At 29.3% G+C, this 13,473-nt stretch overlaps 1 protein-coding gene across 5 annotated transcripts in view; it reads left to right on the plus strand.

Annotated features, from left to right (window-relative positions):
- Positions 1-13,473, plus strand: part of LOC100201129 (tubulin monoglutamylase TTLL4) — a 44,725-nt gene that overhangs the window by 14,677 nt on the left and 16,575 nt on the right. For all 5 annotated transcript variants that reach the window (XM_065810580.1, XM_065810581.1, XM_065810584.1 and 2 more), the window contains 3 exons: positions 5,792-5,839; positions 5,934-6,020; positions 8,842-8,955. In XM_065810580.1, coding sequence (XP_065666652.1) covers positions 5,792-5,839; positions 5,934-6,020; positions 8,842-8,955 — 249 coding nt within the window. The remainder of the gene's footprint in view (positions 1-5,791; positions 5,840-5,933; positions 6,021-8,841; positions 8,956-13,473) is intronic.

The raw sequence follows: 13,473 nt of genomic DNA on the forward strand, positions 1-13,473 counted from the left end.
AAAATAAAAATAGAATTGCTCATTTTATGTACGTTTGTTATTTTAATCAGAATAAAATGAAATACTCCTTAAGTTTTGACTACAATTTATTAATTTGTCTTTAAAAACCACACTTCACATTTTTTTTACTTTTTTGCAAAATTTGAAGATTTTATTGCAAAAAATGTTCCTTATGTGCAGTATCAATGATATTCTGAAAAAATCAAACATGTGCCAAAGTACCTTACATCATTAGTAAATACACAGTTTTCAAGTGGTCTTTAAAAACAAATCATTAACAATTGAGAAATAAAAAGGTTTTTTTAAATTTACCGAAAATGTTGATTTTGCAACATGTTGTTTTTGCATATCATGATTCGATATTACTTATCAAATCAAAAAAATATTTTAAATATTTAAAAATATTTTGTAGAAGTTTCTTCTATAGTTTTTCTAATCAGTCTTTTTTTGTTTGTTCGTGTTTTTTTTCTTTGCTAAGGAGGAAAGACTATCAGATAATCTTTTTTTGGTAAGACTAGTGGAGCTTTTTCCAGAAATCCTGAAAGCAGAGCTAACTCTGTCAACTGATATCAATCTGCTCTGTTTTCCCTCTTCATAGCTGTAACGATAGACATATTGCTGCATCATGCCGGCGGCTCTTTTTGAATGGTCATTGAAAACAATGAGGCTATTGGCATAGTTTTCAAAAATTTTAAATGAAGGTTGTGTATGCCAGTATTGCAGTGGAAGTGAAAGCCAGTCTTTTATTCTTTCTTCAGTTAAACCACTAAAACTAAACATAAGGTAAGAAAATTATCTACCAAATGGGCTAAGCTTGATGAATCTTTCTCAGTACAAGCATTTTTTCTATCTCTTTTTTGATGTATTTCTTTTTTTTTGTTTTCACTTTTAAAGTGTTTAGCCTAAGCATTGGCGCTACTGCAAATCAATTAATTTCGGGAATGCAGTAAATTTTGATAATTAGACAAGAAATTGGGGGCGCTTAGTTACAAATGCAATATTTAGTTAGGTAATCACGATGCTGTGATTTTTATAGAGTGAATGACTAGACGTTATATTGTGAGTTACTTTTTTACGAAAAAATTGAGTGCAATTGAATGCAATTTTTTATCGCTTTATCGCATAATTGAATAAAATCGCTTTTCTGCTAACCGTCAATGCGGTAACGCCAGTGATTAGTTCAGCCCTAGGCATTTTAAATGAAAGAATTGCAACTGCGACTTTTTGTTATTCATGCAAATGCAAATCCACATCTAATAGAGCTAGTGGAATCATAGTTGAGTCCAAGTACCAAGTGTGCTTGTAAAGCGAATCAAGCACAGCATTAACTGCTTTTGGATTCCAACAAATATTTCTAAATTGATGCATCTGATGGATAGCTTTAATATCTAAGTTGGGAGCCTTTGACACATTACTCGATTCTAAATACCGCTTGGCATAAAAACAGACCGCAAACTCCACGATAAACTTGATTTCTTTTTTGAAATCGTTGTTTTTTTGAACTAAGTCAAGTTGAGAAAACAAAAGCTGGATTTTCAGATAGTAAATTGCTTTACCAAGAAAATGGGCATGATGGATAGCTCCAGTTTTCCTGATTTTATAAATAGAAGGTGGTAGATAAGTCACAACTAATTCAGCCAGCTCTCTTCTGTCTTCACATTTATCTTCTCCTGCTATCCCCTTTCTTTCTATATATGCTTTGCAAAAGTTCATAGAATCTTCAGTAGCCTTTTTCACTTATACTACCACTCACCTCCTTCCAGTTAAATTTCCACATATCACTTGGGGCATAACTAAAATTAGGATGTAAAAATAGGCTCTTAAATTTTTGAAACATTAAGTTTTCTGGTCCTGTAGTCAATTCATTTGTTGTATGTTTCCAAAAATGTACCATTCTTAATTCTGTTATATTTATTTATTTACTGCAATGTATATCTGTAGGTTCAACGCCAGCTTCAGTTAAAATACAGTTAGAATGAGATGGTTCTTTTTGATAATAATTACTAGGCTCAAAATCAGAATTGAGTTTAATTTCATAATTAGATTCTGTTGATTGCACATCCTTTGTTCTATTTTTCTTTCTGTTACTCTCTGCTGTCTACAAACATAAAATAATATAAATTATAATGAAATGTTTTATAAGAAAAGTATAACTTAATACTTTTAATTGTAAAGTTTTACCTTTCTACTAAATTTCTTATCCTCTGTCCCAAGAATAAACTTTCTTTCTCCTTCCTGATATTCCAAAAACATCAAGTCTTCAAGCTTATCAATGTCAGATCTTTTTTTGTTGGTCCCAATAATGTTTTTCAAATCTGGCTTGCTTACCCAAAAAACTTTTTTTAAGTAATTCTCGAAGTTTTTCTGATTTGTTAAATCTTTAGTTTATTTGTTAACCCCCCCCCGGGCCCCTACTATCTGAAGGTCCTGGGCCTCTCTATAAATCAAGATGCTTAAATAAAACACACAAAAATACAAAATAATTACTAATTATTGTTAATGTGCATCAATTTTAAAGGTTTTAAGAATTTAACTTTTTTTTGCTAAGTTTTTTGCTACCATAAGGGCTCCATCTATGTTTCCCCCCGGCCCCTCAGTGCCAGTCTGACCCTGCCTGTAACTTCTGGTTAGCTGCTTTAATAATAAACAATTTGTTTTTTTTTATTAGATCTTAACTTTAATTTGTTTTCAAATTCGCACTTTTCGTTTCCTTTATACATATTTATTGCAAGTTTAGTATTTATCATTATCATTAATCTAAATAACCAAGAATATATTTGTAAATATTATTAAAGCCGGATAAATACTTAATATATAGTTTAAGTGTTTGCTATTTTTTATTTCACTTGTTAAATGATATATATACAACACATTATATCTTATCTTGTGTTTCTTATCGCTACTTATAAAATTATAAGTTAAGTTATAAGTATATAAATTAAGTTATAAGTTAAGAATATATTCTTTTGTTTGGTAATGGTATTAAACATACATAAAATGAGTAATTCTATTCTTATTTTGAATATATACTTTTGCAAACTATATTATGAACCTGAATAACAGGTTCATAATATAGTTTGCAAAAGTATATAGGTGAATAAAGATTATAAAAACAACGCCGCACCACAAAACGTTTTTTAGCCTATTTAAAATGTTAGTTATACTGTTTTTTGAGAAGAAAGAAAAAGACCATACTTTTTTAATCAAAAATGCAAATATTTACCTAAACCCTGAAAAAAAAATTTATTATAAATATTTATGCTAGCCTTGCCCTCAATACACTTAAAGTAATCCATTTTTGGGTCCTTTTTTTTCCAAACATGTGCTTTGAGGGCAAAGAAAAAATGGTTCAATGGTGCTGAAATTTTTTGTAAGTTTAAACATATTTGCTTCAAATTTAGACGGTTTGATTTTTCATATTTAAAAATTTATTTTTTCTGAACACCCCTAATATATATATATATATATATATATATATATATATATATATATATATATATATATATATATATATATATATATATATATATATATATATATATATATATATATATATTGTTGATTAATTTAACATTACAATATTGTAAAATAAATTAAAATACAAAATTCTTGATAATAGAAAAGTACTCAAATGAAGAAATTTAATTTATATTTTAAAATGGAAGTTTATAAAGGGTGTTTTTTTTAGAGGTATAGAACTTTAAATTGCAATAAAACAACGATGGATTATTTGATTGACAAGAATTTTTTTTTATTAGAAAGATAATCTTGTGGCATTACATTTTAAATATAATTTCTGGCATATGACCGCCACGGCTGGCTCGGATGTAGTCCAATCTGGACGTCCAATTTTAGATGACTTTTTCCAACATTTGTGGCCGTATATTGGCAATAACACGGCAAATGTTGTCTTCCAAATGGTCAAGCGTTTGTGGCTTATCCGCATAGACCAATGACTTTACATAGCCCCACAGAAAGTAGTCTAGCGGTGTTAAATCACAAGATCTTGGAGGCCAATTCACAGGTCCAAAACGTGAAATTAGGCGGTCACCAAACGTGTCTTTCAATAAATCGATTGTGGCACAAGCTGTGTGACATGTTGCGCCGCCTTGTTGAAACCACAGCTCCTGGACATCATGGTTATTCAATTCAAGAATGAAAAAGTTTGTAATCATGGCTCTATACCTATCACCATTGACTGTAACGTTCTGGCCATCATCATTTTTGAAGAAGTACGGACCAATGATTCCACCAGCCCATAAAGCGCACCAAACAGTCATTTTTTCTGGATGTAACGGTGTTTTGACATTTTGTTTTGTTTGTTGACGTAACCATTTAACCAGAAGTGCGCTTCATCGCTAAAGAAAATTCGCTTATGAAAATCGGGAACAACGGCAATCTTGTTTTGGGCCTATTCGACGAATCTACGCCTTGCTTGATGTTCGTTTGGCTTCAATTCTTGCACGAGTTGGATTTTGTAAGCACGCATACCAAGATCCTTCCGCAAAATCTTCCATACAGTGGATGGACACAGATCCAATTCCTGTGCTCGATGGCGGATAGACTCATTCGGGTCTTCTGCAATGCTACGCTCTACAGTAGCATTAGCTTCTTATGTACGCACCGTACGGCGTCTCTGGGGATGCGAGTTATCAATAAGAGTAAACGTGGTGCGAAAATGTTCCATGGTTAATCGAATTAACTGCTCTGATGGATGATTTTGTCGAAGATAAAATGGACGTAGTGCGTGATACGTATTTTGCACAGAACCATTATTTTCGAAATAAAATTGAACTATTTGCAAGCTTTGTTCAGGCGTGAGTCTATTCATGATGAATTGCCAAACCAAACTGAGAATAAATCACTTGTCACCTGTTAAATCGGTCGCCATCTTGAACAGTAATGCCAACTTAAAGTTCTATACCTCTAAAAAAAACACCCTTTATTTTAATTAAAATGAAGAAAAACAAGTTTCATGCTTTTTAGGCAATCATTAGTCATAAATACAAAAATTAATAAAAATAACTTTTAAAAAAATTACAAGTACATTGGAATGAGTTCTGACATTTTCTATAGTGATGTTAGATCTAGCAAAAAATAAAATAAGATATAATAATGGTTGTCTAATCACCAGTGTCATAAGAGGACAACAGAAATTTTTTTTGTGTTTAATTATTAAGTAAGTTTGTGCCTTTATAAAATAAGAAAATTTTTCATTTAAACAAAGATGAAAAAATTTTAAAACTTGGTTGTGTTGTCAGCAAAGCCTAATAATTTTCCATTTAATTGATAGTACAAAATAATTTCTTTTAACTTTGGAAAGCTCTGTGTCATGTTTATAATTATTGGTGTTAAATGATTTGCATAATGAACTTTAAAAAAGGTTGCACTTGAGGCAAAAATACTTTGTCTTTGTATTCAGGTTTATTAGAACACACTGTTGCTGTATACAAAGTTATTAGATAGACATTTGTTGCTCAATGGGAAGGGAGATTTATTAATGCAGTATGACACAAAAAAAATGTATAGATCAAAATATTTTTCTTTTTATTATAAAAAAAAAATTCTTTGTTTTTTTTGTTTACGTTTATTAGTTGATGTTCCCATTTTTATTTATCTCTATTTTAGTCTATTAGTTATAGCTTTTGTTTTCTTAATTCTTATTAATAACGATTTTTTATTTTGATTGCTATATTATTTTTAACAATATTTATTAATTATATTATTTTTAACAATATTTGTTAATTATATTATTTTTTAACAATATTTGTTAATTATATTATTTTAACAGTGGTGAATACTTAGTGAATAGTCAAGTAAGAAGAAACACCAAAAGTCGGTGTGTAACAGAATTATGTTGTCTTTTTTTTTCTTTTTTCTTTTTTTTTTTTTTGGATATTGCAAAAAATAATTCCTTTAAAATCCTTTGCTAGATACAATTGTCATGAACTTTTTGGATTTGACATAATCTTAGACAGCAATTTGAAACCATGGTTGTTAGAAGTCAATATATCTCCAAGGTATGATTTGCACATAAAAGTTTTGAGTCTTAAAATGCATTTTGTGTTTTAATTTGTTTTATTTACATGTTTTAAATAAGAATCAGTTTTTAGCTAAAATAGTTTAAAATTTATTATGTTAAACTAAATAAATAAATAAAAACATTTATTTAAATAAATTTAATTAAATAAATAATTTAATTAAATAAAAAAAATTTAATTAAATAAATTTAATTAAATAAATAAATGAAAACATTTATTTCTTCTATTTTTTATAAAACTTAAATTTATGATTATAATATTTACAATTTTTAAAAATACATGATGTCATTGACTTTTTTGTTTGTTTACATTATTGATCTCTTACGCAAACAAACAAAAAATCAATGATGTTATGTACTGAAACTCTTAGGAATAAAATGCGCTTGAATAAATTATCAAGTCTGTAGATTGCAGTGTATATTATGCTTACTCTTTGGCCTTCAACAAAACGGAGATTAAAATAAAAAAGTTAGTTTTTCTTGGTATGCATTTATCTTTTTTTTTATCATAAAATATAGCCAAAACATTTTTTTTTTATCTTTCTTTTTTATATGAGCACAACATGTCTAGGTTTGGGATCCCTTTAACCATAAATAATTAATTTTGTTAAAAAAATTATTTTTGGTTAAAGGGATCCCAAATTATTTTTGGTTAAAGGGATCCAATAAAAGTTGAAAAAATTTGCAATTTTTTCAACTTTTGGTAGATCAGGTTTTTGCATTGCTTCATCAAAAGAATAAAATAGGAAGTTTAAAACTTTCTTATCTTTTCTCTAAATTAGCTTTAGTAGGTGTTTGTGGTTATTTGTATTTAAAAGGATCCCCAAGTGCCGAGACAAGTTGTATTCATATTAAAGAAATTGTTTTAAAAAAATGTTTGGGCTAAATTATTTTGATTAAAACTAAATAATAAATGCATATCAATAAAATTGTTGTTGCCTTTTCCGTTTTGACTTGGTTTTCGGAGTCTATAATATATGCCGCAATCTGCAGACTTGATAATTTATTTCATGTGCATTTAATTCTTAACAGCTTCAATATATGACATCATTGTAACATAACAACTTCAGTATATGACACCGTGTTATTCTAGGATCTATCAAGGTTCGCTTTGAAACTGTTGATGGATGAAGAGTAGACTACATTATCTGTCAGGCTGTTTCATGCCTTGGCAATGCAGTTGTTGAAAGTTTTGAAATGAGCTAAATCTTATTTTTCCAGTTAAGATCTCTTTCTGTGATGAACTCTTGGCAGAATTTTAATAAGGGGAAAGTGCTAGCCAATGTTACTCCCAATCTTGAACTTTTATTTGAGGTCACCTCGTTTACGGCAGTTAACTAAAGATGTAAGTTTTCATTTCTTCATAGATGTAAGTTTTCATTTCAATTTCATTTTATCACCAATCTTAAAAATATTTTGTAGAATAATTTGAAGTTTCTTAACACACCACATACCAAGTACCACTGGAAACTTGCTAACTTAAAACTGGGTATTAAAATATATTTTTAAATCTTTAAAAAAGACTTCATTTTATATTGCTATAAAAATGTAAACAAGGAGCAAAGGCAGAGAGCTACCTAACAAAAAAAATTTCTTTGTTGCATGGCTTATTTTAAAATCATAAATTTTTTTGATACATCCAAAAATTACATGATGAAGAACTGTTTTGACAGAAAAAAAAATTTCATATAAATTCTTTAATAACTGGATACTAAAAAGAAAGCTGGGGTATTCAAAAACTTACAGATGAGAACAGAAAAACAAGACAGTGGGTATAAAGCTGAAAATAGTCAAAAAATTATTAAAAATAATTTACATAGTAATTTTGAATAACTAAAAGTTATAAAGTCATCCAATAAAACTATGTAATTTTGCTATGAACTACATAGACTTATTATATAGTTGTGTAATTTGTATGTAATATGTCTCTCCTCTGATAAATTCTCCTCCAACTGTATCCAGGCAGGTATGGAAGCTTTTATTCCTTTTTATCAGTTTCTAGTCAAGCCTCGTTCTACTCCATTGTTTTCACTTTCTTTTGCAGCTGCTATATCTAATCATTTTTTTCAAAGAACAACTTTCTAAAGAACAAATGCCTTTTTGTTATTGCAAGAACTCAGTGTAAAAAAATGCTTTCTGATGATAAGCTCCATTATTTCCAATTTACTTATCTTATTACCTCTTCCAAGGATAAGATAAAGCAGAATTATTTGCAAAGAATTTTTCCTCTAATTTGACTTTTGAATTTAATGGCCATACTCTTTCTTCCTTCCAGTTAAACACCCAAATTATTTCGGCTTTTTTATTTTTAACTTATTTCTCTATTAAACTCTTATATGGCTTGTGGTTCAGACAACATTCCTGTCATAGTCTTTCAAAAGTGTTCTCCAGAACTCTCTTTGATTTTCTCTAAACTATTTAATAAGTGCTTGACTGAATCTTATTTTCTTGCCTGCTGGAAAATGGCATCTATGGTTCCAGTAAATGGACATCGTTCCAGAGGTTCAGACAGAATAAAAACATTTATGGTTTGGAGTAGTATGAGTTGGATAAGAGTGGAAAAAATTGACATTTATTGATGAAAAAATGAATACTTTAATGTGTTGTGAAATTCTTAAAGCCATCCTTCAACCATCAACTAAAAAAATAAGAATCGGAAATGATATTTTTATATTCCTGGAGAATAACTTAATTTGTGTATAATTTTACATTTTTTCATTATTAAAGTTTATTACACATAAACTAAACTACTTTTTACTTTTTTATTTCTCTTATGTTTTATTATGTTTTCTTGGTTCTAGTCTACAAGCTAACTCAAGCACTGATTTGAACATTAAAAGTCAATTGGTTAAAGACCTTTTAAATATTGCTGGCTTTCGCTTGCCCAAATTTCTGCTACCATTAGAAATTTCCTAGTAAGTCATATTTAATTTCTTTAAAATGGTATGTTTATTATAAATTACTTTTTTTAAGGATTTATGCTTTATTATATAAATTACTTTATTATATTAATATAAGCTAGCTGTGAGGACCCATACGATATGGCTCACGGTAAGTCTGTTCCGCATCAAACTATATCTAGGCTTGTTCTTAATTTATTCTCTTTACTTAAATATATTTTAAAAAACTTAAGAAAATTATTTGATTCAAAATTCTTGAATTTTGGTTAGCAAAAGTATTATTAACATAGATGACAGTTGCGTAACATTACTCCTAGTGTTTTTGGAAACTTAAAGCTATAATAAAAATTTTTATAAATTAATTTTTTTTAACCTTTTATTAAGATTTTGTTGAAAAGCAAAAGAGGACATAGAAAACGGGTCAGGAATCCTAGTTATGCCAAATAAGTTAGCACTGTCTGTTTGACATTTTTTATAGAAACTTTTCTGTAAAGAACTTTTGACAAAATCTTTCAATTAAGCTGTTTTTAATAATAATTAATAATGTTTTTAGTTTGTTATATAATAATATAAACAACACCTATAATAATAAATTATTTTGGCAAACAATTTATTATTATAGATTTTGTTTGTTCAAAAAATTGATACTTAATGCAAATGGAAACTATTTAGATTGTAATCAATAAATGTGGTAGAGGTATAAATAGTTTCCATTCACATATAAAGCATGTGATCCTTAAATCAATAGATCATTAAGAGGGGTAAACAGATTCTATCTGTTGACCAGCTTTGCAACTCTTCTTCATCTATTTGGCTGGCGTAGATGTATCTATAATATATTGTTTCCAGTTTAAGATGTTGAATGCTGGATCTTCTTTACTCATTGCATGGATTTTGCTTGCGTCTCTTTTTTTAAGTCAAATCATTCTATTAGTTATTAGAGCTTATTCTTCTAATGAGGATACAGATCTAAAACTCAGTTTTATGGATTTGAGGCCGGTTGGTAGTCAGGTTTCCCAAACTATGTGACAGCTCTGAGAGCTGTCACAGTTTAGGAAACCAGACTACCAGCTATCGAGGCCACATTTGGAGACCTTTGTTACAGCTTAGGGTTTATTAATAGTAATGAGGCGATTGCTTAGACTATTAAGTATGTAGTGTTACTGAGTAATATCTGTGGTTTGAGTCAATTTCTTTAACCAATTTAAAAAATGGCTAAAGTATCAAAAACTATAAAACACAAAAAAACATCATCGTCACCAAGTTCTCTAAATCTATCATTCACTAATATTCGTGGTTTTCAAAGTAACTTTTCTTCTGCTGAGTCTTATCTCTTGCAAAGTTCATCAGGCCTACTTACTCTTTGTGAGACTAATTTTAGTTCGGCTGTCTCATCTTGTGATCTTAGTGTTGATGGTTATCTTCCTTTTATTCATAAAGACTCCAATAGTCACATGCTTAGCCTGGGCATTTACATTCATAAGAATTCACCATTTGTTGGGAAACTAAGTTTAAATCCACAGACTATTCTTTCATGTGCTTTTGTTCAGCACCACTTCACTCTATCACTTTTCTCTTTGTTGCTTATTGCTCTCCTTTCCTCCTAGATTGCACTCTTTTTGATGTTATTTCTGATCAAATTGACAGAGACCTTTCTCTATATCCTTCACCCAATATCATTGTTGTTGATGACTTTAATGCTCATGACACTGAATGGCTTAGTTTTAGTTTCAGTGCCTATGAAGGTGTTAAGACCCACAACTTTTGCCTTTCTCAATCTCTAACACAAATAGTCAACTTTCCAACTTGCTTTCCAGACAATCTGTATTATTTACCTTCTCTACTTGACTTACTATGTCTTCTACTATGTCTTGTTTCTGATCCTAGTCAGTGCTCAGTTTCTTCACATTCACCCTTAGGTGCTTCTGATCATGGCTTGATCTCTCTAAAATTATTATCTCTTTCTTCAAATTAAAAAAAACCTTTAAAAAACTTCAAACAAAAAGATCTCAATCCCTCTATCATCAAACCTCTTACAATTATCTTAAAGCTAATTATCACAAATAAAACCACTTTCCTTGGTTTTATTTGTGATAACTCTTGGGTAGAAATCTTTTGTCTTTCTGCTGATAAATATGCTTCTTATGTAACTTCTTGGATTATAACTGGCATGGAAACTTGAATTCCTTCTTGACGATTCCAATTCAAGCCTCACTCCAGCTTCTGTATCTAAAGTGATTTCCTGCTTAGACTCTTCTACAGCTTGTGGTCCAAGCAACACACTCAGAGACTGCCCACAGTTCTGTCCCATTGAGAAATTTTGAGGAATTGGCAAAGGATATTTGGGTGGCAAAGCAATAAAAGTACAACCAAAGATTTGATTAGAGAGTGGACATTAGTAGGAAAACAAATTGCTAAAGACACTTTGCAGATGTTGATGTCATCAATTTCGTTAGTGTTTGCTTATTTATTCGAAATAATGAAAAATGTTAAAAGAAAAGCAATTTTATAATCTTCAAGTTCCTTGCATTAGTTTAATTATTTTATTTTTTTTATTTTTCCTTGTACTGAATTTAATGGTTGCATGATTTAACAAAAATATAACAGAAATATAAAAAAACATAGCAAAATGACCAATATAAGAAATAATAATTCCAAAGAGAAAAAATATACAAATTTATGTGAGAAACAAAAAAGATATTTTTCTTGAGATAAAATAAAAACTTTTTTTTGAAGAAAAAAAAAAATACAAAAAAATTTAACATAAAAAAGCATCAAAAGTGCTTATGAAATTTGAATTATAAAATTTGAATTATAAAATTGCTTTGTTATTATATAACTTTTAGTAAATGGTATAAAGGTTATCGAAACTTTGTTTTAGCTTTTAGAAAACGATCAACATTCAGAACATTCCTTAAATTCTGCAATGTAAGAACTTTCATAAGAGAAGGAATTCGACATGAAAAATGGAACAAAAATTATTGAAAACACTTATAACACATTAATGTGTTATGTACTCTATTTATTTATTTGAAAACTCAAAAATGTGACTAAATAGATAAAAAATAAGAAACTTAATTTGTGTAATGGTGTTTTTTTTTTAAGAAAGTTTCAAGATTTATTGTTGCAAACTGAATCTTTGGTTTTTAGTGAATAATTATATTTAGTCAGTTTCAGTTATGAAACAACCCAATTATTTTTTTTAATGATAAACACTGATGTGAAGGTAAGCCAAGTTGTCTATCAACACAAAACACAATAACAACATCACAAAATTAACAAATACCGGTTGAACACCATGAAATTCAGCACCTTTTAATCGTTAATTACTCAAAAACTACTTGACAAATTTTTTTAATTTTTTTTGCACACGGAAGCTAATGTGTTTTTTGATTGTAATTGTAATAAGTATTGGTTATTATTGCTATCAGACTAAAATGAGTAAATAAATATTAAAACAAAATGAAGTTTTAGAAAATTTTTTTCAAAATCCTTCATTGCCACAAGTTGACATTTCAAAATAGTGTTTCTTGATTATCAATTGGATTTATTTTGCGGCGACATAAACAGGCTCAATCTATTGAAAGAGAAGCTGGAAGTGCAAAAAAGAAAGGATTTAAAGATAAATATAAAGCAAAATCAATCATTAGCTCCATAAAGCCAAATCCATGTCAGTCGCAGAGAGATCTTGCAAGAAAATTTAAATGCAGCCAATCATTGATAGGAAAAGTACTTAGATCTCAAGAATGTAAAGCATGTCATAAAAAGAAAACTCCAAAGCAATTCATTGATGGAGAAATTAAAGCAATTCGTCGCTCAAAAAAACTATACAAACTTTTAAACCGAGAAAACTTGTGCATAATTGAAGACAATGAAACCTATTGCAAAAAGGACTTTTCACAATTGCCAGGACAGCAATATTTTTATCAGTTGAAAGGTAGATATGTTGCCAAAAAATTCAAATATATTCAAACTGAAAAATTTGCTCCTGAGTTCCTTATTTGGCAAGCAATCTGCTCCTGTGGTTTAAAAAGTACACCATACATTACTCGTAAAACTTTGAACGCAGATTTATATATAAAAGAATGCTTAAAGAAACGCCTTTTTTTTTTTTTTTTAAACATCTTCGCTTCCAACAAGGCTGCAAGTAGCCACTAATTAAAGTTGGAAGTTACTGTAAGAGAAAAGATGAAGATTGTAGGGCAAGATAACGATTAACGGACGATTTAAAAGATTGCAAATTATATGAATCAGGAAAGCAAGATGAAGGAAGCGAATTCCAAAGAACTGATGTTCGAGGAAAAAAACTAGACGAATAAGCGTTTTTGGAGCACTTAGGAACAGTCACAGAAAAAGGATGACACTTAATTGAATGACGAGTAACACGAGAATGAATTTTAGTAGATGGCACAATAGACGCTAGCTCTTTAGAGCAGTGCCCATTATAGTATTTGTAGAAAAGAGAAAGAGAAGCAACATTACGACAATGTGATAATGGTTGAAGGTTGGCTGCAAGAGCAGGTCCAACTATGT

This window comes from Hydra vulgaris, chromosome 11 (assembly GCF_038396675.1).
Source record: "Hydra vulgaris chromosome 11, alternate assembly HydraT2T_AEP".
Lineage (NCBI taxonomy): Eukaryota > Metazoa > Cnidaria > Hydrozoa > Anthoathecata > Hydridae > Hydra > Hydra vulgaris.